General features: G+C 38.2%; 1 protein-coding gene across 3 annotated transcripts in view; it reads right to left on the bottom strand.

Annotated features, from left to right (window-relative positions):
- Nucleotides 1–21,429, bottom strand: part of NAA15 (N-alpha-acetyltransferase 15, NatA auxiliary subunit) — a 90,968-nt gene that overhangs the window by 34,635 nt on the left and 34,904 nt on the right. For all 3 annotated transcript variants that reach the window (XM_019025433.4, XM_019025434.4, XM_055384722.2), the window contains 9 exons: nt 21,025–21,109; nt 18,313–18,417; nt 14,216–14,373; nt 12,351–12,485; nt 10,970–11,123; nt 6,027–6,146; nt 4,322–4,417; nt 4,008–4,114; nt 1,512–1,584 (listed from right to left, as the gene is read on the bottom strand). In XM_019025433.4, coding sequence (XP_018880978.1) covers nt 1,512–1,584; nt 4,008–4,114; nt 4,322–4,417; nt 6,027–6,146; nt 10,970–11,123; nt 12,351–12,485; nt 14,216–14,373; nt 18,313–18,417; nt 21,025–21,109 — 1,033 coding nt within the window. The remainder of the gene's footprint in view (nt 1–1,511; nt 1,585–4,007; nt 4,115–4,321; nt 4,418–6,026; nt 6,147–10,969; nt 11,124–12,350; nt 12,486–14,215; nt 14,374–18,312; nt 18,418–21,024; nt 21,110–21,429) is intronic.

Below are 21,429 nucleotides of genomic sequence, written 5' to 3'. Positions count from 1 at the left end.
TACTGCAACCGAGGAATGGAATTTATTTTATTTAAGTTTTTAAAATTTTAATTAGCCACTGTGCTACTAGCTATCATACTAGCAACAAACTTCTACATTGAACTACCAGTTTATAGGAAATTCAGAGAGCAAGGAATAATGTGTTAAGCAACACATGGGGTACAGTCAGCAAACTCTAGACTGGGAAAACTGAAAAAAAAAAAAAAAAAATTCCTTCAACAAATAAATTGCAGGAAAAGGGATAGGACAGAAACCCAAAAGATAAAAAGAGTTTAAGAGACACATCAACCAAATTCAAAGTACACATCTTTTCTGAATCTTCATTCCAACAAACTTCAAAAAAGGAAAGGCAAAAAAAAAAATGACATTTATAACATAACTGGAAATGTGAACATGGACTGAATAGTTATTATTAAGAAAGTATTAATTTTTGTCAGGCATGGTGGCTCATGCCTATAATCCCAGGACTTTGGGAGGCCGAAGCAGGCGGATCACTTGAGGTCAGGAGTTCGAGACCAGCCTGGCCTGGCCAATATGGTGAGACCCCGTCTCTACCAAAAACACAAAAATTAGCCAGGCATGGTGGCAGGCACCTGTCCCAGCTACTCGGGAGGCTGAGGCAGGAGAATCACTTGCACCTGGGAGGTGGAGGTTACAGTGAACTGAGATCATGCCACTGTACACCAGCCTGGATGACAGAGCAAGACTCCATCTCAAAAAATATATATATTAATTTTCAGGTATGAGAATGGTATTAGGTTATGTTTTAGGTTAAGTCCTTCTCTTTAGACATACTGAAATATCCATGGATAAAATGATGTGATGTTTGGATCTGCTTCCAAATAATATGGGAGTAGAGAAAAGTAGGAGAGGCTATAAATAAATTCAATTATGAATTAAAAATTATTGAAGCTGAGTGCTGGGTAAAGAGAGGATTATTATACTGTTGCATTTAGTTTTGTAGATGTTTTTAAAATTTTACATAACATTCTTTTCAATAAACTAATGTGAGGTGGGACACAGTGGCCCATGCCTATAATCTCAACAATTTAAGAGGCCAATGCAAGAGGATCACTTGAGCCCAGGAGTTTGAGACCAGCCTGGGCAACAAAGTGAGACCCTAAGTCTACAAAAAATTTAAAAATTAGCCTGGCATGATGGTGCATGTCTGTGATCCCAGCTACACAGAGGACAGAGGCAGGAGGATCACTTGAGCCCAGGAGGTCGAAGCTGCAGTGAGCTGTGTTCACACCACTGCACTCCAGCCTGGGGAACAGAGCAAGATCATGTCTCAAAAAAAACCCAAAACACAAAAAACAAAGATAATGTAATTCTCTTCTAACCAAATATCATCACACAATGTGCAAATTAATGGATCTCCCTCTCAAAGAGAAAAAAATTTAATGCACTGTGCTTACTGCCTAAGTAATAATACTGACCTTCTGATTAAGAATTTCACAATGTATTAAAATTTTCAAGATGTTTTTAAAACATAAAACTTGAGGACTTACCATTGGGGTTAAATAACCGGCAGCTTTTTAGAGAGGTTTCATAACCTACTACTAACTCTTCTATGATTGCCACCTAGAGTACAAACACACAAACACACTTTAATAGAAAAAACACACATTTACTATTCTTATGCAAAATGTGTTATTTTCTACTAAAACACTAAATAAACACTCCAACACACACACCCTCCTTTATTAAAAATATCTTAACCTCTAGATACAAATTTTAAAATACATCATACTTTTGCACAGGTGTGCATTAAGATGTAATTTTATAAAAACTTATTGGTTACTCCTTTTCAGCTGAACCAGAAACCAGGAAAGAGTTGGACAAAGACAGGCAATATTGTGGATGATTTATATCTTGATTCTTTTAACAAAGTTTGTATAAATGAACACCCACAGTAAACATTTGCATTTAAGAATTAAATGCTATGTGAAAAGAGAAATTCTCTAAGTAGACGACAGTATTCAACTTTCAATTTCACAATCCAGGGTAAAACATTAGTAAAACTCAAAGAATACATTGAGAGTTTGTTAGGTCCAGGAGAATGAGTGGCCATCCAGGTTCTGGTTTCTCTTGAGTCTTGACTATACTACTCGCTCCTGGCTTCCTGAGAGATCTCTGAGCATTTTTTATTTACTACTTCTGTTCTTTGTTTAATCCATGTTTAAGGGATTTCTATTACTATTATGGCTTTATTGAATGACCTCAACCTAACTGACTCAACAGACTAATATCAGCTCTTTCCAAAACCTCAATAAATTGTGAGGACTAAAGATTGCAGCTAGGTTATTCTGGTGCACCCATGTTCCCTCCTACAAGCTGAGCTACAAGCCTACTAAGACTGTTTTGTTTTCTCAAACATCTTTGAATCAGTTGCATTTATTATTCTAATGGCAGAATTCAGTATTGTGTAAACTTAAGATGTGAGAATGAAAATGACTGTTCCATAAGTTGAATACCAAGGAAAGACTAAAAAGATAAATTAGGTATTTTTAACCAGTTTAGATCTAAATCAAAATATCTTAAGTAGAAGAAAATCATAAAAATATAGGATTCTATACATAAGACCACTTCATAAGCATCAAAGTCTGACTCTTTCAAAACTGGAAACAAAAGATCCTACTTGGCCAGGCATGGTGGCTCACATCTGTAATCCCAGCACTTTGGGAGGCCGAGACGGGTGGATTGCCTGAGGTCAGCAGTTCAAGACCAGCCTGGCCAACATGGTCAAACCCCATCTCCACTGAAAATACAAAAATTAGCCTGGTATGGTGGCACGTGCCTGTAATCGCAGCTACTTGGGAGGCTGAGGCAGGAGAATCGCTTGAACCCGGGAGGCAGAGGTTGCAGTGAGCTGAGATCACGCCATTGCACTCCAGCCTGGGCGACAAGAGTGAAACTCCGTCTCAAAAAAAAAAAAAAAAAAAAAGATATTTTATGGATGTGATTTATGCAAGAAAAAACAAGTGAAACAGCAATCAAAAAAGCCCATACGTTGGGTCTCCAACAAAAGACCGGCAAATAAATGCACATTATGTAATTCTGGTTAAAGTGTTTCACATGTCTCATTTGCTCCATCTTTGACTCTTCAATGTAACTGATTTTTTAGAATCCAAACAATATGCCTTGATGACACTGTACTTATAACCAAAATAATCTAAAAATTAAAATTAAAATACCCTTGGCCAGGCATGGTGGCTCACGCTTGTAATCCCAGCACTTTGGGAGGCCGAGGTGGGCGGATCATTTGAGGTCAGGAGTTCAAGACCAGCCTGGCCAACACGGTGAAACCCTGTCTCTATTAAAAATACAAAAATTAGCCAGGCATGGTAGTACGCGCCTGTAATCCCAGCTAGTTGGGAGGCTGAGGCACAAGAATTGCTTGAACCCAGGAGGCAGAGGTTGCAGTGAGCCGAGGTCACGCCACTACACTCCAGCTTGGGTGACAGAGCAAGACTCAGTCTCAAAAGAAAAAAAAATAATAATTAAAATAACCTCTAAAGAAGCATTCTGAATATTATTAACATGTAGCTGAAAGAGTAAGCTGACTTATTAGAACATCAAAAAAACTCTTCTGACAGAACTTTTTGTCTACCAAATTTAAAAAGGAGAAAGAAGACTAAGCTAAAACTTAAGTTAAAAAAAAAAACAAAAAACAAACACACTCTGGCTTCCGACCATGAACAAGATGAAAGAAAATGGTGAAGAAATTATTACCTTATCAACTTTTTATAACCTACAGTGACTCATTAAAAGTTTATAACAGAAAGGAAACAGAAAACAAGCAATAAGTTACTGGGCTAAAGAAAAAAAAGAGGATGAAATGGAAAAAAGAGGAATCAGAAGCATTTAAATTGCAAACTGGGAAGACTGACATGAGATTCACAAAACACGTACAGAGATACGAAACACGGATAATCAAGAATCAATAATTCCAAATACCAAGCAAAGAAATGGTAGCCAAAAGAAAGTATCATATTTCACTTTACCTTTTCTTTGTCTTTGTATAATGATCTTAAAGTATTGAAGACTGGTGGGCAACCCTTGCTGAAATTCATCCTTAGGAACTTATCCAAACATTCTTTAAACTTCTCACCTTGGAAGAGAAAAATCCTTTTCGCAAGTATTTACTTACATTTACCAAAGTATTTACTTACATTTACCAACTTACATTTAGTAGAGTTGTTAGACAACTCTAACAATGTATAGCTTAAACTTAATATGCATACTCACACTTAAAACCAAGAAAAGAAACTTTAAATCATAAAAGCATTTCTATTCCTTTGCAATTATTCTCACTTACCAGATAAAAAGTTTAACGGCAGCCTTCTTGGCACCAGTCCCCTGGGATATTTAGTCCAGGCTTCCTCATAAATTTTTAGCCGTTCTAACATATTAGCTGCAAACAAAGAAAAATTCTTTGTTATATATAATCATAAATTGTATATTTTTTCTGGAAAATTACGAACTTCTCAAAGTATATTAAAATTCTAATATTTAAAAGAAAATTGGAATTATTTGTAATCTTACACCTACTATTTCAACAATTATTTTAGACTATTTCTTTTCAATTTTTTTATCTTAAGTACATAATTATCTTTATCCTGTTCTGCTTTAGGTAGGCTTTTAAAACCTGAGAACTTCTTTAGTTCTGAAAAAGCCTTGGTTATCATGTTTCCATATATTGCTTCTCCTACTATTCTCCTTAGCTTCTCCCCTCTAACTTCTCTCCTCTGATTTTGGCCATGGCCTCTCTTCCATTCAATTAAAATTTTTATTTTAGTAAGTAGGTTTTTCATTTCAGATTCCTAATTGGTACTTCTCCTAACTATTCATGTTTCATGGCAGCAATTACCTCTATCTTAGATTCCTCCATCATCTCTACTCTTCCTTTTGCAGACAGTGGTGATTACCATTCCTTGCTGGTGTTCCTAAAACAGTCTGAGAATCTTTGTTACAAAGTAATCTGCAACAAGGTTTCTCTTGTATATTTCAATGGCTCACAACTAGCCTTGAAGGAAACAAATCAGATCACCTCTGCTGAGGATTCTGCCTGTTTGTTTCTGGGCCTGTTCCCACAAGTGGACCCCACTTATGGGAGAGGATGACTGGGGGACCACAGTCTGAATCCAAGTTTGAGTGACAGAAATTTAACCCCTCTTCCCACAAAGGAACAGTGATGCTCATTCAGCCTGGCTACATTTACGTGACCGTGGCAAGTCACTTCGATGCAGCCACAGCTTACCACAGAGCTTATTCTTGCTTTTAAGAATATATCTCTATTTCTGTCACTGGAAATTTCCTTTTATTTAAGAGGCAGTGTCTCACCATGTTGCCCATGCTGAGCTCAAACTCCTGGGCTCAAGCAATCCTCCTGCCCCAGCCTCCCAAAGTGCTGGGATCACAAGTGTGAGCCCCTACACCTGGCTTCCTTTCATGTTTTTGATGCTACTATGCATTTGTGAATTTTTTTCTAAAGTTGTCTCTAAAATTATTTTCTCAACCATTCTATAAATCTATAAAAGAGAGGTTTCAGAACATGCTCAATCTGTCATATTAAATAGAAGTTTGCAAATGTACTTTTGTATTCAGATTTTTTTTTTTGAGACACAGTCTCGCTCTGTTGCCCAGGCTGGAATGCAGTGGCACTATGCTGGCTCACTGCAACCTCCGCCTCCTGGGTTCAAGCAATTCTCGTGCCTCAGCCTCCGGAGTAGCTGGGACTACAAGGCACACATCACCGCGCCAGGCTAATTTTTTGTATTTTAGTAGAGACGGGGTTTCACCATGTTGTCCAGGCTGGTCTCGAACTCCTGAGCTCAGGCAATCCATCCACCTCGGCCTCCCAAAGTGCTGGGATTACAGGCGTGAGCCACTGCGCTTGGCCTGTATTCAGATTTTAAACCAATTCTTAACCACTATTATTCTAGTTGTGCTTTTCAATGAGTAAATAAAATATATATTAACAAAAGAAACAATAAAACTTAGTAAGTTTTAAACAATACTACCTGGCTTGAGTGCTTTTTCCAAGCCTTTGTAATAGGCCCAGTTTTCAGGATTTCTCTCTTGCAATCCTCTATAAACATCTGCAGCATCTTCCAAACGACATAGTTGCAACAGAAGTTCCCCTGATTAAAAACAGAAAAAAAAATTATATACCTGAGAAAACCTTCCAATTAGAATTTTAACTTTTCCTCGAAATTTCTCTTAAAATCTCATTATAAATCAGTGCTGCTAAGTGAATGGACCTGGTTCCAGTTCCCTTAAGATCATTTACCAAGTTATTTTATGGTCTCCTTCCTTTTTTGAAGTTCACACTATTTAGAAATGCCATCCTCTTCACATCCTCAATTTATTCAGAAAATCTGTCCAATGCCCGGCCAGTTTCTCACATTCACTCAACACACTGTCACCAAGCCATCTTCTACTCCTCAATTATTCCTGATATCATATGGAACAACTTCAGCATCAAAATTAATGACTCAATTCAATATCCTAACCTTATGATCCCTTAATCAGCTACAAAACAATTCTGCCGTAGCAGCCCTTAATCTGGCTACATTAAAAACTATCTAGACTTTACCTTTTAATGTCTTCCAAGAAGCAATTAAGCACCCTATTTTAAGCTTAACTGTCTTTTCTTTCTGTCTCACTAATCCTACTATTCAACTTCAGAGAAAAAACTATCAGCCTATCAGCAACTTGTCGACTCACTGTTGCCTTCCCTGGACTACATGACCAATCACATCATCCCTGAACGATATTAGCAGCCCCAATTATCAAAAATCAATCTTAAAACCTAGGCTCTTTTGTTTACTAATTTTAAAGCCCAGATCATCCCAACTGTTTATTTGCTCCACATTTTCTTATGGAAGGAAACAAGCCAGATGAACAGAGAGAGACAGTGGTTTCACTATTATATATGAGCTCCAAAGCCATATAAGCTTCAAATATTCAGGATTCCTTTTCTCTATCCTTAATGTGCTTCCCTTCATCCAAGGTATTATTTTTAAGCCACTACTTCACCCTTGCATCCTTCACTCTCTGTTATATCTTTCGCTCTCATTTGATAATAAAAATGAACACTTACTGAGTACTTACCATGTGCGAGTGGCTTTTTTTTCTTTTTTGTGATACAGTCTTGCTCTGTCACCCCAGCTGGAGTGCAGTGGTGCGATCGATCATGGCTCACTGCAGCCTCGACCTCCTAAAGCGATCCTACCACCTCAGCCTCCCTAGTAGCTGGAACTACAGGCATGTGCCACCATGCCTGGATAATTTTTGTATGTTTTGTAGAGATGGGTTTTCGCTATTTTGCCCAGGCTGGTCTTGAGCTCCTAGACTCAAGTGATCCACCCACCTCGGCCTCCCAAAGTGCTGGGATTATAGTCGTGAGTCACCGTGCCCGGCCACCAGTGACTTTTAAACGCTTCACATGCGTTAACTAATTCAATTCTCAGAACTCTATGAGATAGATTACTATTACTTTCATCACTTTAAAACTGAGAGGACTTAAGTAAACTTTCTAAGAGTCTTGCAGATAGTGATGGAGTTAGGATTTGAATCCAAGCAATTTATCTGAAAGAGCACATATTCATTCATTCATTCTTTCTTTTTGAAGACAGGATCTCATTCTGTCACCCAGGCTGGAATGCAGTGGTGCAATCCTGGCTCACTGCAGCCTCAACCACTTGGGCGTAAGCAATCCTTCCACCTACGGCAGCCTCCTGAATAGCTGGGACTACAGATGTAAGCCAACACACCCAGCTAATTTTTTTATTTTTATTTTTTGTAGAGACGGGGTTTCCTTATGTTGCCCAGGCTGGTCTCGAACTCCTAGGCTCAAGTGATCCTCTGGTCTCAGCCTCCCAAAGTGCTGGGATTACAGACATGAGCCACCATGCCTTACAAGCCCATATTCTTAGTATCTGTACCAGCGGTTCTCAACCAGGGGCAGTTTTACTAACATTTAGCAATGTCTGAAGACATTTTGCTTGTCTCAGTAAGGGTGTTGAGTACTACTGGCATCTAAATAAGCTAGGAGCGCTACTAAACATCCTACAATGCACAGAAGAGATCTCCACCCTCAACAACTCAGGCCCAAAATGTCAACAGCGCCAAGGTTAACAAAGCCTGCACTATACTAACCAAAAGCCAACTTCATCAAAAACACTAAAAATAACCCATAGCTGAGTACGATGGTTCGCACCTGTAGTGGGAGGCTGGGGGTGGGGTTTGGGGGGAGGATCATTTGAGCCTTGTTCAAGTCCAGCCTAGGCAACACAGCAAGACCTCACCTCTAAAATAAAAAATAAAAATAACCTGCACCTTTACTCCCCTCTACACTACACCCATCCTCGTTTCCTTCCCTCTATCTTCTACCTTTTCTGAGCAGAAGGAACTGGTGGTATAAGAATAAACAATAAAAAATTTTGCCTAGGCTGGGTGCGGTGGCTCACGCCTATAATCCCAGCACTTTGGGAGGCTGAGGTGGGCGCGTCACCTGAGGTCAGAAGATCAAGACCAGCCTGACCAATACGGAGAAAGCCCGTGTCTACTGAAAATACAAAATTAGCCAGGCATGGTGGCACATGCCTATAATCCCACTACTCGGGAGGCTGAGGCAGAATCGCTTGAACCCGGGAGGTGGAGGTTGTGGCGAGCCAAGATCGCGCCACTGCACTCCAGCCTGAGAAACAAGAGTGAAACTCCATCTCAAAAAAAAAAAAAATTTTTTTTTTTTGGCCTAACTGTGCCCATTGATCCACTCTAAGAAGTTCCTGAGTGATCTTGACCATCTTATTTTCTCCCACCAACTATCCCTACCAGCAACACTGCCTTGAATTTCTAAAGATTGCTAGAATTTCCAAAGATTGATTCTACCCTCACTTCCCTTCTGTTCTCTTTATACACCCTGTCCCATTACCTAACTCAAAGTAGGTATTCAATACATATTTTGTGGAATGAGCTGATAGCCTTATTTCTTATTTCATGTAGAAAATGGAAGCAATTAGAGGAAACTCCAAAATATGCATTACATCTACACATTTACTTGCCCGCCACTTACACACCACCACTACTTGTTGATGTGAACTATTCATGTTCTTACCTAAATTAATCCTTCACATGACATCAATCTACCACATGACATTCTCTCTACTGTATCAAATATTCTATCTCTATTGGATCACTCCCCAGTCAGCACAAATACACGCTATGAAAAACAAACAAACAAACAAAAACTTCTTTTGAGCCTGCATCCCATTTCATCTACCAGCACCCCATTTGTTTCATTTACAGCAAAACTCCTCAACTGAGTCATGTGTGCTTCCTATCTTCAGTTCCTCTACTCCCACTCCCTTTTTTTTCTGATACGGAGTCTTGCTCTGTTGCCCAGCCTGGAATGCAGTGGCGCGATCTCAGCTCACTGCAAGCTCCGCCTCCCAGGTTCACGCCGTTCTCCTGCCTCAGCCTCCCGAAGTAGCTGGGACTACAGGCACCTGCCACCACGCCTGGCTAATTTTTCTGTATTTTTAGTAGAGACGAGGTTTCACCGGATTAGCCAGGATGGTCTCGATCTCCTGACCTCGTGATCCACCTGCCTCGGCCTCCCAAAGTGCTGGGATTACAGGCTTGAGCCACCGTGCCCGGCCTCAGTCTCTTTTAAATAGACTTGATGTTTGGGCTTTTACCATCCTTCTTCCAGAAGCTCAGAAAGTGCTTTTGTTAAGGTCACCAATGACTTCTAAATTGCTAAAAATCCACTGGTCAGCTCTGAGTCCTTTATCTAACTTTACCTATCTGCCATTCTTCCTCATTAATGAAGTTATCAAAGGGATCAAATGAAATAATTTGTCATTTATTTCCATAAAGAAACTTGAGGCCCAAGCCTTGACCCTGTTCACAGAGCTATTTAGTGGCCAATGAGACAAGTTTTTTCCAGACTTGCGATCTTTCCAGCAAGTCAGAAATTTCCTTCCTTTATGATTAACAGACTACTAAAGAATGACTACTTCAAATGAAAGAAGGTTGTCTTGGATCTGCAGTTCACAAGAGAGCTCCCTCCAGAAGTCTTAGAATTCCAGTTTTTCTTATCAGTACCATTATCCTCCGACAAAAGTTTATCTGGCAAACAATGGCTATACCTATTATGCACATGGATGTATATTATACTTTTTGTGTTCAACCTCAAGGTGAGCCAAGGGAATGTGAATCCAGCAAACTTCAGTTCCCTAGACTAGCAAGGACAAAGCAGCATTTCAGAAGGTAATTTTTTAAAAAATCACTTGTCCTTTCATTACTTGTTATTCTTCTTTTATTTTCTATAATCACGCCCTCAACTTCTAAAACTGTTAAGACTCATTTTTCTCAGCCCTCTGCTGAGTGGGATCTACCCCTCCTATCACAATCTACACATTATGAACCCAAATCTCTGGTCTCCCTTTCTTCCAGAACTCATATTCTTTCGGTGTCATCGAAGACATTCAGATTAACCATAAAGACTCTCAGAAATATCCTGTATGTATTTTAGTAAAGACTGATTCATCAATATATATTATTAGCAATAAATCTGGCACATAGTACATACACTATAGTTTATTAATAAACTGTTTCTAATAAATGTAATCCTGTCTTATAAAACTAATTGTCTCTTGTGTTTTGATCAAATTCCATATTTTTAATACAAAGATACTTTATTTAAAGAAAGAATGTTATGAGTCATTTCATTCAACTACTTTTTATTGTTCAAAATCAACTTTCTCCTCTATCTACAATATTGTTTAAATGTACATTTTCCCACATCATAAACTATTAAAAGTACATGAGTAAGAAATAGATTTCCTATCATCAAAAAGCTGAATTATATGAAACTGTCAGCAGCAACTAGATTTTTCAGCCTTGCTCTGTCATATTTCAATATTAGAATAAATGACAATTCTTTTAAAAATACCTTTGGTTTCTTCTACAGCAAGTTTATCACAAATCTGCTTTTCATAGGTACAAAGATGTTCCAAAGCTTCTCTATAGAGACCTGCTTCCCGAAGAACTTGATTCTGATATAAGAGTAGTTCACTATATTCATAATCCACCTTGTCAGGGGATGTCTGTATATGGATATAAGGAATACTGACAGTAAGAATTTTATTTTCATATCAGAAAATTGTTCACAATACTCAAAAACATGTAAGAAGTCAAAGGATAACATCCGGTTGATAAAACTAATTTTTAAAAAATTCTTAAGTATCTACAGAGCAACTAAGTAAATAATGACAATATTAGGATATAACAGGTTGAATAAAATAATAATCCATAAGTCCTTACACACAATAAATATGGGGAAGAAGGGAAAGCTCTTACTCAGGAGTAGAATGCCAAATAATAAACCTACAAGGAATGACTAGAGTTAAGAGAATCACCATTTTGCAACTATCATAGTAATACTGATTCAGGCAAGAATCATAATCAATGAATGCTAAAACTAGATGGTGAAAGTTTGATGAGCAATAGGCTATTCAGTCTCAAATTGCATATTAAACACAAAGAGAGAAAAACACGTTTACAATTGCAAATACAACTTTCACCATGTAATCAAATGGAACGAACTGATGGCATGTGCCTCTTGATGTAATGAACGGAGAAGGACCCAACATCATTTTTATGGTTTCCTGCCAAAATTGTAAAACTCTATCTAAGAATGAGGAACCATCAGAAAAATCCAAATTGAGGGACATCCTACAAAAGCACAGCCTTCTTCAGAAATGTCTATGTCATAAAATACAAAGGAAGTTTTCAAAACTGTTTCAGATTAAAAGAGGCTGAAGAGAAATGATAACTAAATGTAAGGTATGATTCTTAATTGGATCCTGCAATGAAATCAAATTGCTAGAAAGGCTATAACTAGGACAATTAGTAAATTCTGAATATGGGCTGGGGATTAATTAGATAACAGTCTATCAGTGTTAAATTTCCTAATTTTTATAATCTATCCCTATAATACTATCTAGAGAACTGACAACTATACAGTTATTTTTAGAAAATACACATTAAAGCATTTAGGGGTAAAGGAGCATGATGTCTTGCAATTACTCTCAAACATTTAAGGAAGAAAATTAAAATAGATAAATAGATACACAGATTTTTAAAGTAAATGCACCAAATATTAACAATTAGTTTAGTATGAATGAACCCCTATGTAGAGTTCTTTGTGCTATTCCTGCAACTTTTCTATAAGTTTGAAACTATTTCAAAATTAAAAGTAAGCCAGACTATGCACATTTTTTTTTTTAGTTATACTTAGGATCAGACTTAGTAAAATGGCTTCTAGTTATTACCTGTTGTGTTTTCCTAAATTCTTCTAAAATCTTTGCTGCCATTTCATAATCTTCTAATAAATGGTAAGCAATAGCATAACCAATCCATGATGCTCTCTGCGCAGGTCGAAGCTGAAGTAACTGATATCTCGTTTCCTTTAAAAGGAAAAAAATAAACACTTTTTCTTAGGCTTTTAGTAACAGCAAGTGCTCCTTTAAAAGATCTCCATATTAGGCCAGGCGCAGTGGCTCAAGCCTGTAATCCCAGCACTTTGGGAGGCTAAGGTGGGTGGATCACAAGGTCAAGAGATCGAGACCATCCTGGCCAACATGGTGAAACCCCGTCTCTATCAAAAATACAAAAATTAACTGGGCATGGTGGTGCACGCCTGTGGTCCCAGCTACTCGGGAGGCTGAGGCGGGAGAATCACTTGAACCCGGGAGGCAGAGGTTGCAGCCTGGCAACAGAGCAAGACACCGTCTCAAAAAAAAAAAAAAAAAAACAAAAAAAAAACACATATTAATTTATCCCACAACCCTAAGCATTTTACAACACAATGATGGGAACAATAATAGAAAATACTTCAAACATCCATATTGTGTAGCTTTATGGAGGCAAAGAAATATTTGTTAAGAACATAATGAAGCCTCCAAGCTAATCTTAGAATTTTTTTAAAACTTAAGACCAAACTTAAGACCCTTCTTTATTTCTTGATCTGCTCAGTCCAAGAAAAGAGGCAGGATGGAAAGAACAGCACAAAGGAAAAATATTCAAAAATGTTTTTAAAAATTAAGTGTCCAACTAGAGTTAACATACATAAAGAGGAAAGAATATGAAAGAGGAACTAAATAGATCTAACACTAATTTAAGGGTTAAAATTGAAGCTACAAAAATATATTAGAGTCAGTGGAGGTAGAAAGAAGAAACAAAACATTTGTTTTTGCCAGGTGCAGCGGCTCATGCCCGTAATCCTAGCACTCTGGGAGAATAAGGTGGGGTGGACTGCCTGAGCTCAGGAGTTCAAGACCAGCCTGAGCAACATGGTGAAACCTCATCTCTACTAGAATATAAAAAATGAGCTGGGCATGGTGGCACATGTCTGTAGCCCCAGCTACTCAGGAGGCTGAGGCATGAGAACTGCTTGAACCCAGGAGGTGGAAGCTGCAGTGAGCCAAGATCATGCCACTGCACTCCAGCCTGGGCAACAGAGTGAGACTCTAATGTCTCCAAGAAAAAAAAAAAATTTTTTTGTTTTGTTTTGCTTTCCAGAAAAATGTGGGAAGTAAATGTTAGAGTTACATGTCAATACTAGACAAAGGCATTGTTTATTTGAGTACTGATTTTCTTTTTCTTTTTTTTTTTTTTTTGAGACAGAGTTTCGCTCTGTTACCCAGGCCGGAGTGCAGTGGCGTGATCTTGGCTCACTGCAAGCTCCACCTCCCGGGTTCATGCCATTCTCCTGCCTCAGCCTCCTGAGTAGCTAGACTACAGGCACCTGCCACCACGCCTAGCTAATTTTTTGTATTTTTAGTAGAGACGGGGTTTCACTGTGTTAGGCAGGATGGTCTCGATCTCCTGACCTCATGATTCACTCACCTGGGCCTCCCAAAGTGCTGGGACTACAGGCGTGAGCCACTGCACCTGGCCTGATGTTAATTTTTATCAAATTAAGTCAACCCTACACAGTAGGCCAAATCTGCCTCACCATAAAATAATTTATTTTTAAAGATCTGATTATTCCAATCATAAACATAACCACTATGGTAGGAGGAAAAAAAATTCAATTAAATTATTTTCAAAATGAAATAAAAAATTTATGTATCTGAAAGTACTCAAAGTTGTACATATTTTCCCCTTAGAATTAAAAAAAAAAGTCTCTACTTACCCTGTAACCCTCAAGATCTCGCATTTGAATCTGTAGTAAGGAAAGGTCCCTTAAGATTTGAAGATTGTCTTTATCCCATTTTAGTGCATTTCTGTAACACTTAATGGCTTCATCATACTTCTTGTCTGACCTCTGAAGAAGGCCATAAACGTGCCAACCTAAAGAATTTAGTTAAGGATACAACCTACAAGTCAAAAATTACTATTCCAAATGACCTCCCAAGAAACTTGGAGAACCACAGCCATTTATAAAACTACAAGCTTAAAAAGAATGGGAAGGGCAGGGGGAGATTGATTTCAAAGATATAAAGCAGTTTAATACAGTGGAAAAGAGCACAGCTTTTGCAGCCAGAGAAAATTAGGTCTAGCCTGCCTTATCAGCTCTGTAACCTTGGACAAATCAGTCTCATTAAGTTTCCTCATTACTAAAATGTAAACAAATAGTCTATGCAGCAAATCATACTACTGACAACTAAATGGGATAACATATAAAGTGCTCACTGGCTGGCACAAAGTCAATATATATATATGTAAACAGTTACTATATTATTAATAGTAAAAGGAAAAAGAAGGAATGGGTCTTCACGGAATCCAGTTATGTAAAGTCATGAAGATTTTATTTTCTTGAACTAACAAGATCCTTAGGACAACCCTTAGTGTAATACAAACTTTCTAAAACTCAGCCACATATAAAATAAAAACATTCATTCATTTAACCGTAATTATTAAAACTTCTTTCCCTTTTTTTGAGACAGGTGTTGCTCTGTCAGTCACCCAGTCTGGAGTGTCGTGGTGTGGTCTTTGCTCACTGCAACCTCCACTCCCTGCACTCAAGTGATACTCCCACCTCAGCCTCCTGAGTAGCTGCGACTACAGGCACACACCAGCATGCCAGCTATTTTTTTCTATTTTTGGTAGAGATGGGATCTCGCCATGTTGCCCAAGATGGTCTCAAACTCCTGAGCCCAAGCAATACACCTGCCTTGGCCTCCCAAAGTGCGGAGATTACAGGCATAAGCTCCCAAACCCAGCCTAAAACTTCTTAATAACTAAGATGTAGGTCATCAAAATAGCCTCCTATATTAAAAGATCTTAAAGTCTAGTAAAGGACAGATAAATAAGCAAAATTAAAGTAGGTTGTAAAAACTGCTATCAAGGAGGAGAATATTCCACTTCCCAAATACAGCCCTTTTTCACTTTAGGTCTTGATTACTGTACCAGCTACCCAACCCACCTATCTTCAGTCTGTCTTCTTTTATTCTCCTACCAAAGTAATTGGGTTTTGTTGTTTTTTGTTGTTGTTGTTGTTTGTTTGTTTTTGAGATGGAATCTCGCTCTGTCACCAGGCTAGAGTGCAGTGGCATGATCTCAGCTCACTGCAACCTCTGCCTCCCAGGTTCAAGCAACTCTCCTGCCTCAGCCTCCCAAGTAGCTGGGATTACAAGCGTCTGCCACCACGCCCAGCTATAATTTTTGTATTTTTAGTAGAGACAGGGTTTCACCATGTTGGCCAGGATGGTCTCGATCTCCTGATCTCGTGATCCGCCCGCCTCCTAATTATTGCGTTTTTTTAAAAGAGATGGTCTCGCTCTATCACCTAGGCTGGAGTGCAGTGGCACGCTCATAGCTCACTGTAGCCTCAAACTCCTGGGCTCAAACAATCCTTCTACCCCAGCCTCCAGAGCAGCTAGGACCACAGGCACATGCCACCACCACAGGCAGTTAATTTTTTATTTTCCATAGAGACGAGGTCTCACTATGATGCCCAGGCTAGTCTTGAACTCCTAGCCTCAAGTGATCGCCGCCTCAGCCTCCCAAAGTGCTGGGATTACGGGCATGAGTCACTGTGGCTGGCCCAAAATAATCTTTTTAAAACACACTCAGAAGAAAAAAGGAAGTCCACTTCCCTTTCCAGAAACTTATAACGTTTCTTTCTGAGATCAAGCTCAAACTTCAATCTGGCCAGGTACAGTGGCTCACACCTGTAATCCCAGCACTTTGGGAGGCAGTGGTAGGTGGATCACTTCAAGTCATGAGTTCGAGACCAGCCTGGCCAACACTGCAAAATCTCGTCTATACTAAAAATACAAAAAACACCCAGGCATGGTGGCATGCACCTGTATTCCCAGCTACTCGGGAGGCTGAGACAGGAGTATTACCTGAACCCGGGAGGTGGAGGTTGCAGTGAGCCAAGATCACACCACTGCACTCCAGCCTGGGTGACAGAGTGAAACTCCATCTCAAACACAAACAAACAACAACCTTCAATCTAACAACTTTTAGGCCAGAGGTCCTCAACAGAGTCAATAAAATACAGAATGTTGGCCGGGCATGGTGGCTCACACCTGTAATCCCAGCACTTTCGAAGGCAAAGATGGGTGGATGGCTTGAGGTCAGGAGTTTGACACCAGCCTGGCCAACATGATGAAACCCTGTCTCTACTAAAAATACAAAAATTAGCCAGGCTTGGTGGTGTGCACCTGTAATGCCAGCTACTTGGGAGGCTGAGGCAGGAGAATCACTTGAAGCAGGGAGGCGGAGGTTGCAGTGAGCTGAGATCGTGCCATTGCACTCCAGCCTGGGCGACAAGATCAAAACTCCATCTAAAAAAAAGCACAAACAAAAAAAACCCCAGAATGTTTAGGATGGCATGCATGAACTAAAAACACATATTTAATATTACACATTTTTAAAGCAAGTCAAAATATTACAAATTTTATTTCAAAAATAATCTTAATTTCCATAATACAAATGACAAAGTACAACTGGATCAAATCCTCTCAGCCGTTTGGATCATGGTTTTATAAACTAGGAAACACTACCCATTAAAATCTAGCTCCCATTACCTATCTTTCCACTCCCTCCCATTTCTATCACTAATATCCTGTATTTCAGGACTTTACCTCTCTTAAATATTGCAACAGCCACACAACTGACTCTCATCTTCATCTCCTAAAAATCCCATCCTCAAAGAGTTTAACATTGCCAAATATTTAAAGAAAATTATGTCCATCAAGAGGAACTCAAATAAATCATAATAAAACATTGGCAGAACACTATACAATCATTAAAAATGATGGAAAGACATCTATCTATGACAGTCTTAATAGTTAAGCCTTTGCTTGTCTTTCTAGTCCTCCAGTCACTCTCAATTCACATACTTCTGCTTTACTGGATTAGTGACAATTACTTGAATAAACCATAACATCTTATGTAATACTCCTAAATGTTCTGTAAATGTTTCTAATCAGTATCTTCCTTCACCAGACTGTAAGTTCTTTGAGAGCAAAATCTGTTATCTTTTCTTTGTCTGTACTAAGCCAAGGGCCTGGTAAACATCTGAAAAATTGCTAATTGTTTCAGCACTTAAAATTGTGTCAGCCCACAAAGTTGGTACAGTCTATCTTAAAAATAGCAAGCCACAATTTTTTCTCTGTCCTCCCTCAGACATTTCTATTTGCTCTTACTCTTCCTTAATAAACTATTTATCCAATACGGTACTTAGCATTATCAGGGGCTATGTTATATATCTCATCATTAAGTCTTTAAACCAACACAGTGAGGTGGGTATGATTATCCCCATTTTACACATGAAGAAACTGAGCCCTAAGATCACACAGAAAGAAGCTGAAATGGGTTTTGAACCTAAGTGAGGCACATTCTAAGCCTATACTCCAAAAGCTTGTGCTCTAAACCAGGGTATTATAATGCCGCTCTAATATTCCTTATTTTATATCCTTTTTCTTTTTGAGACCCACCACCTACCACTATCACATTGGTGATTAGTTTTCAACAAATGGGGTAGGGGAGTGCCACACAAATATTCAGACCCTAGCAATGCCCCCTTTTTAAGAGTGAGAAAAGCTTTCACAGATATTTTTAAAGGCAAGTTCCATTTATCTGTGAAATAAGAGAATGTTAAAACATGGTTAGGTATATAAAAATGTTCCCTGAATGAAGGCAGTTGCTGTTACCCTATTTAAAAAATAATTTCCTGTGTAATAGCACAATAAGAGAGATCTAAAAATTTGACTCTCAAATTGCTGCCTTAGCTCAAAACACCCCACTCAAACCTTAAATATATCTCAAAAAGGATACACACATGACTCTTCAAGTCATTTCTCAAACCTCTACGAACCAATTCATAAGCTTCTTCCTTTTTCCCCAAACAGTTCAATGTTAATCCTTTCATAGCCAGGGTTTCTATTTTCAAAAACAAAGAAGAAAAGGAACATTTTAAAAAATTAAATATTAAAAATAAATAACAACAGAACCATAATCTCAAAAACAAATGCTACACTGCCTTAAGAATTAAAAATGTCAAGGAGATTACTAAGATACTTTCCACTTTCTTGCAGATTTAAAACATTTTTAAAATTGGCAATCCAAGTAAACACAGATTTCCAGACTCTATTATTGGAAAGAGACTCTCCTTTTTTTTTAAGATAAAAGATACAAAATGCATGCTATTTGACTAGAAAGATAATCTAGTAATTCATTCTTCAGGGGAATTCCATGGGATAACCTTATATATCCACTTCATTAAAATATAAAAACTTTATCTTGAAAATATACTTTATTTCTGTGAACCTAGGTTATATACGGGTTAAACTCATCAGTGATTAAAAAAATACACATAAATTTCCTACATTTTTTATTTTCCTAAATTTATTTTAAAGTGATTATTTGAGATTACTATTAAATATACAAGAAAAAGATGTCAGAAATCTATCATTAGCAACCAAAAGATTAAAAGAGAGTTAAAAGAAATATTAAGTTTCCAGAAGAGAAAAACTAAATTCTAATTTTATATGTATCCTATGAAGTCTAAAGGAAGTGAAAACATTATTTGCCTAACTTTTTAATTTATTTGATTGATTTCCCTTTTAGACTAAAATTTAGACTTTAGAGAGAAATTAATTAGGCACAAATGATAAGGATTAAAGATATAATCCTGAGGAAGAATCAACATGTACCGTTTGAAAATACTTTCGGCCAGGCGCGGTGCCTCACACCTGTAATCTCAAGACTTCAGGAGGCCAAGGTGGGCAGATCACTTGAGGTCAGGAGTTCCAGACCAGCCTGGCCGACATGGTGAACCCCCGTCTCTACTAAACATACAAAAATAGCCAGGTGTGGTGGGGGGCACCTGTAATGCCAGCTAGTTGGGAGGCTGAGGCACAAGAATTGCTTGAACCCAGGAGGCAGAGGTTGCAGTGAGCCAAAATTGCCCCGTTGCACTCCAGCCTGGGCAACAGAGTGAGACTCCGTCTCAAAAAAAAAAAAAAAAAAAAAAAAAAAACTTTCAATGAAATTATGACAATTTATATGCAACCTGAATTCAGGTATGTTACAGTGGCAGGGTAGGGAGTTGGAGAATCACATTTTAGAAACAGTGAAATAGGCTGGGCACAGTGGCTCACTGTAATTCCAGCACTTTGGGAGGCCGAGGTGGGTGGATCACCTGAGGTCAGGAGTTTGAGACCAGCCTGGCCAACATGGTGAGACCTCATCTCTACTAAAAATACAAAAATTAGCCTGGCATGGTGGCACACGCCTGTAATCCCAGCGACTTGAGAGGCTGAGGTAGGGGAGTTGCTTGAACCCAGGAGGTGGAAGCTGTAGTGAGCTGAGACTGCGCCACTGCACTCCAGCCTGGACAACACAATGAAACTCTATCTCAAAAAACAAGGAGAAAAAACAGTGAAATGATGTAGGGAAAACTGCATTTCAGAAATAATGAAATCTGATACTTTTCTGTATTGAACACATTATGAGTATGCCTACTTTAGAAATGAATATCAAACAACATAATGCTCAGCTGGTCAGCAAAAATAATTTTTAATATGGAAAAAGAGAGATAAATTTATTTCTATTTACTTGTTTTTTTAAATATATGCTTTGTCATAATAAAGACAAGGTCCCGCTATGTTGCCCAGGCTGATCTTGAATTTCTGGCCTCAAGCAATCTTCCTGCCTCAGTCTCCCAAAGGGTTGGGATCATAGGAGTGAGCCCCAGCACCCAGCAGAGAGATAAATTTAGATACTTTTATCTCCATTGTTTTCCATCTCCAAACAATTACAGTAAAAGAAAGTATAAAGTGAAACACAGTGAAAGAAAGTGAGCATTATTATAAAGATAGGCCAAAAAAAAGGCAAGGAATCTAATGGAGAATTATTACTCTCCCCCTTCTCTTCAATACTAAGAGTACATTATCAATAGTTACTGAACAGCCACGTTTCTTAACTGTACAAATCAGACCTGCCAAAACTTATTTTTCCTTTGCCTCCTCTCAAGTTTAGCCACATACTCTCCCCTTGCTCTACAAATATCTCACCATCCAATAATCTACCTTCACACAAGCAAAAGCCTATAAACTTTCAGAACATTACAATATACAAATCATGTCTTAAACATGACTTGGTCTTGAGAAACCGAAAAACATAAATGAAAAATATGATAGTTTATGAGCAAAGGACCAAATGGTCACTTTCTGAATAAGATTATAAAGCATACAATTTATACAGCTCAACCAAAGTTCTAAAGTAAATTTTAGCATTCTATCCTATTATTTCTCTTTTCCTACAGAGGTAATATTCAAACTAAGAATAAATCAGAACTCAAGTAAAATGTGTTATCATTTTCTTGATATTAAATTCAAAATTCAGTATTAAATTTCACTTTCTCACAGAAGTCAAAGATGAGAGGGTCTGTTCTCTCTGGAAAACAGTTAAGGCAGCTGGGAAGAATACAGTCCAGTAAGAGAGGCCAGACAGGTATGTAGTAAAGCTTTATCTACTTGCACTTACCTCCATGCTCTGCAAATTTGGGATTAGAAAGTATTTGTTTACAGAATTTCAATCCATTTCTATACTGTTTATGTTCATAACACCTCTGTCAAAACAAAAAAGAAAAATTTAAGTTTAGCAAGGAATAAAACCACTTTAAATTCAACGCTAAATTTCTCTACTCTGTTAAATACAACAGAATGCTATTTCCATATGCTTCTAAATCTCGGTAAAATGCCAATAAAAAATACAAAAGGTTCAAATACAGGAAGTAAAAGACAGACAAAGGAACAAAATATAGATTAGTAAAGTCCAACAACTGAGTGATGCAGAAAGAGAACAGAAAAATAAATGGTATAGAATTTATTTTTTTTTTTTTTTAAAGACTGAGACTCACTCTGTCACCCAGGCAGGGCACAGTGGCGT

This window comes from Gorilla gorilla, chromosome 3 (assembly GCF_029281585.2).
Source record: "Gorilla gorilla gorilla isolate KB3781 chromosome 3, NHGRI_mGorGor1-v2.1_pri, whole genome shotgun sequence".
Lineage (NCBI taxonomy): Eukaryota > Metazoa > Chordata > Mammalia > Primates > Hominidae > Gorilla > Gorilla gorilla.
Note: the sequence above shows the minus strand (reverse complement) of the source record. Positions and strands in the feature narration are given on the sequence as shown.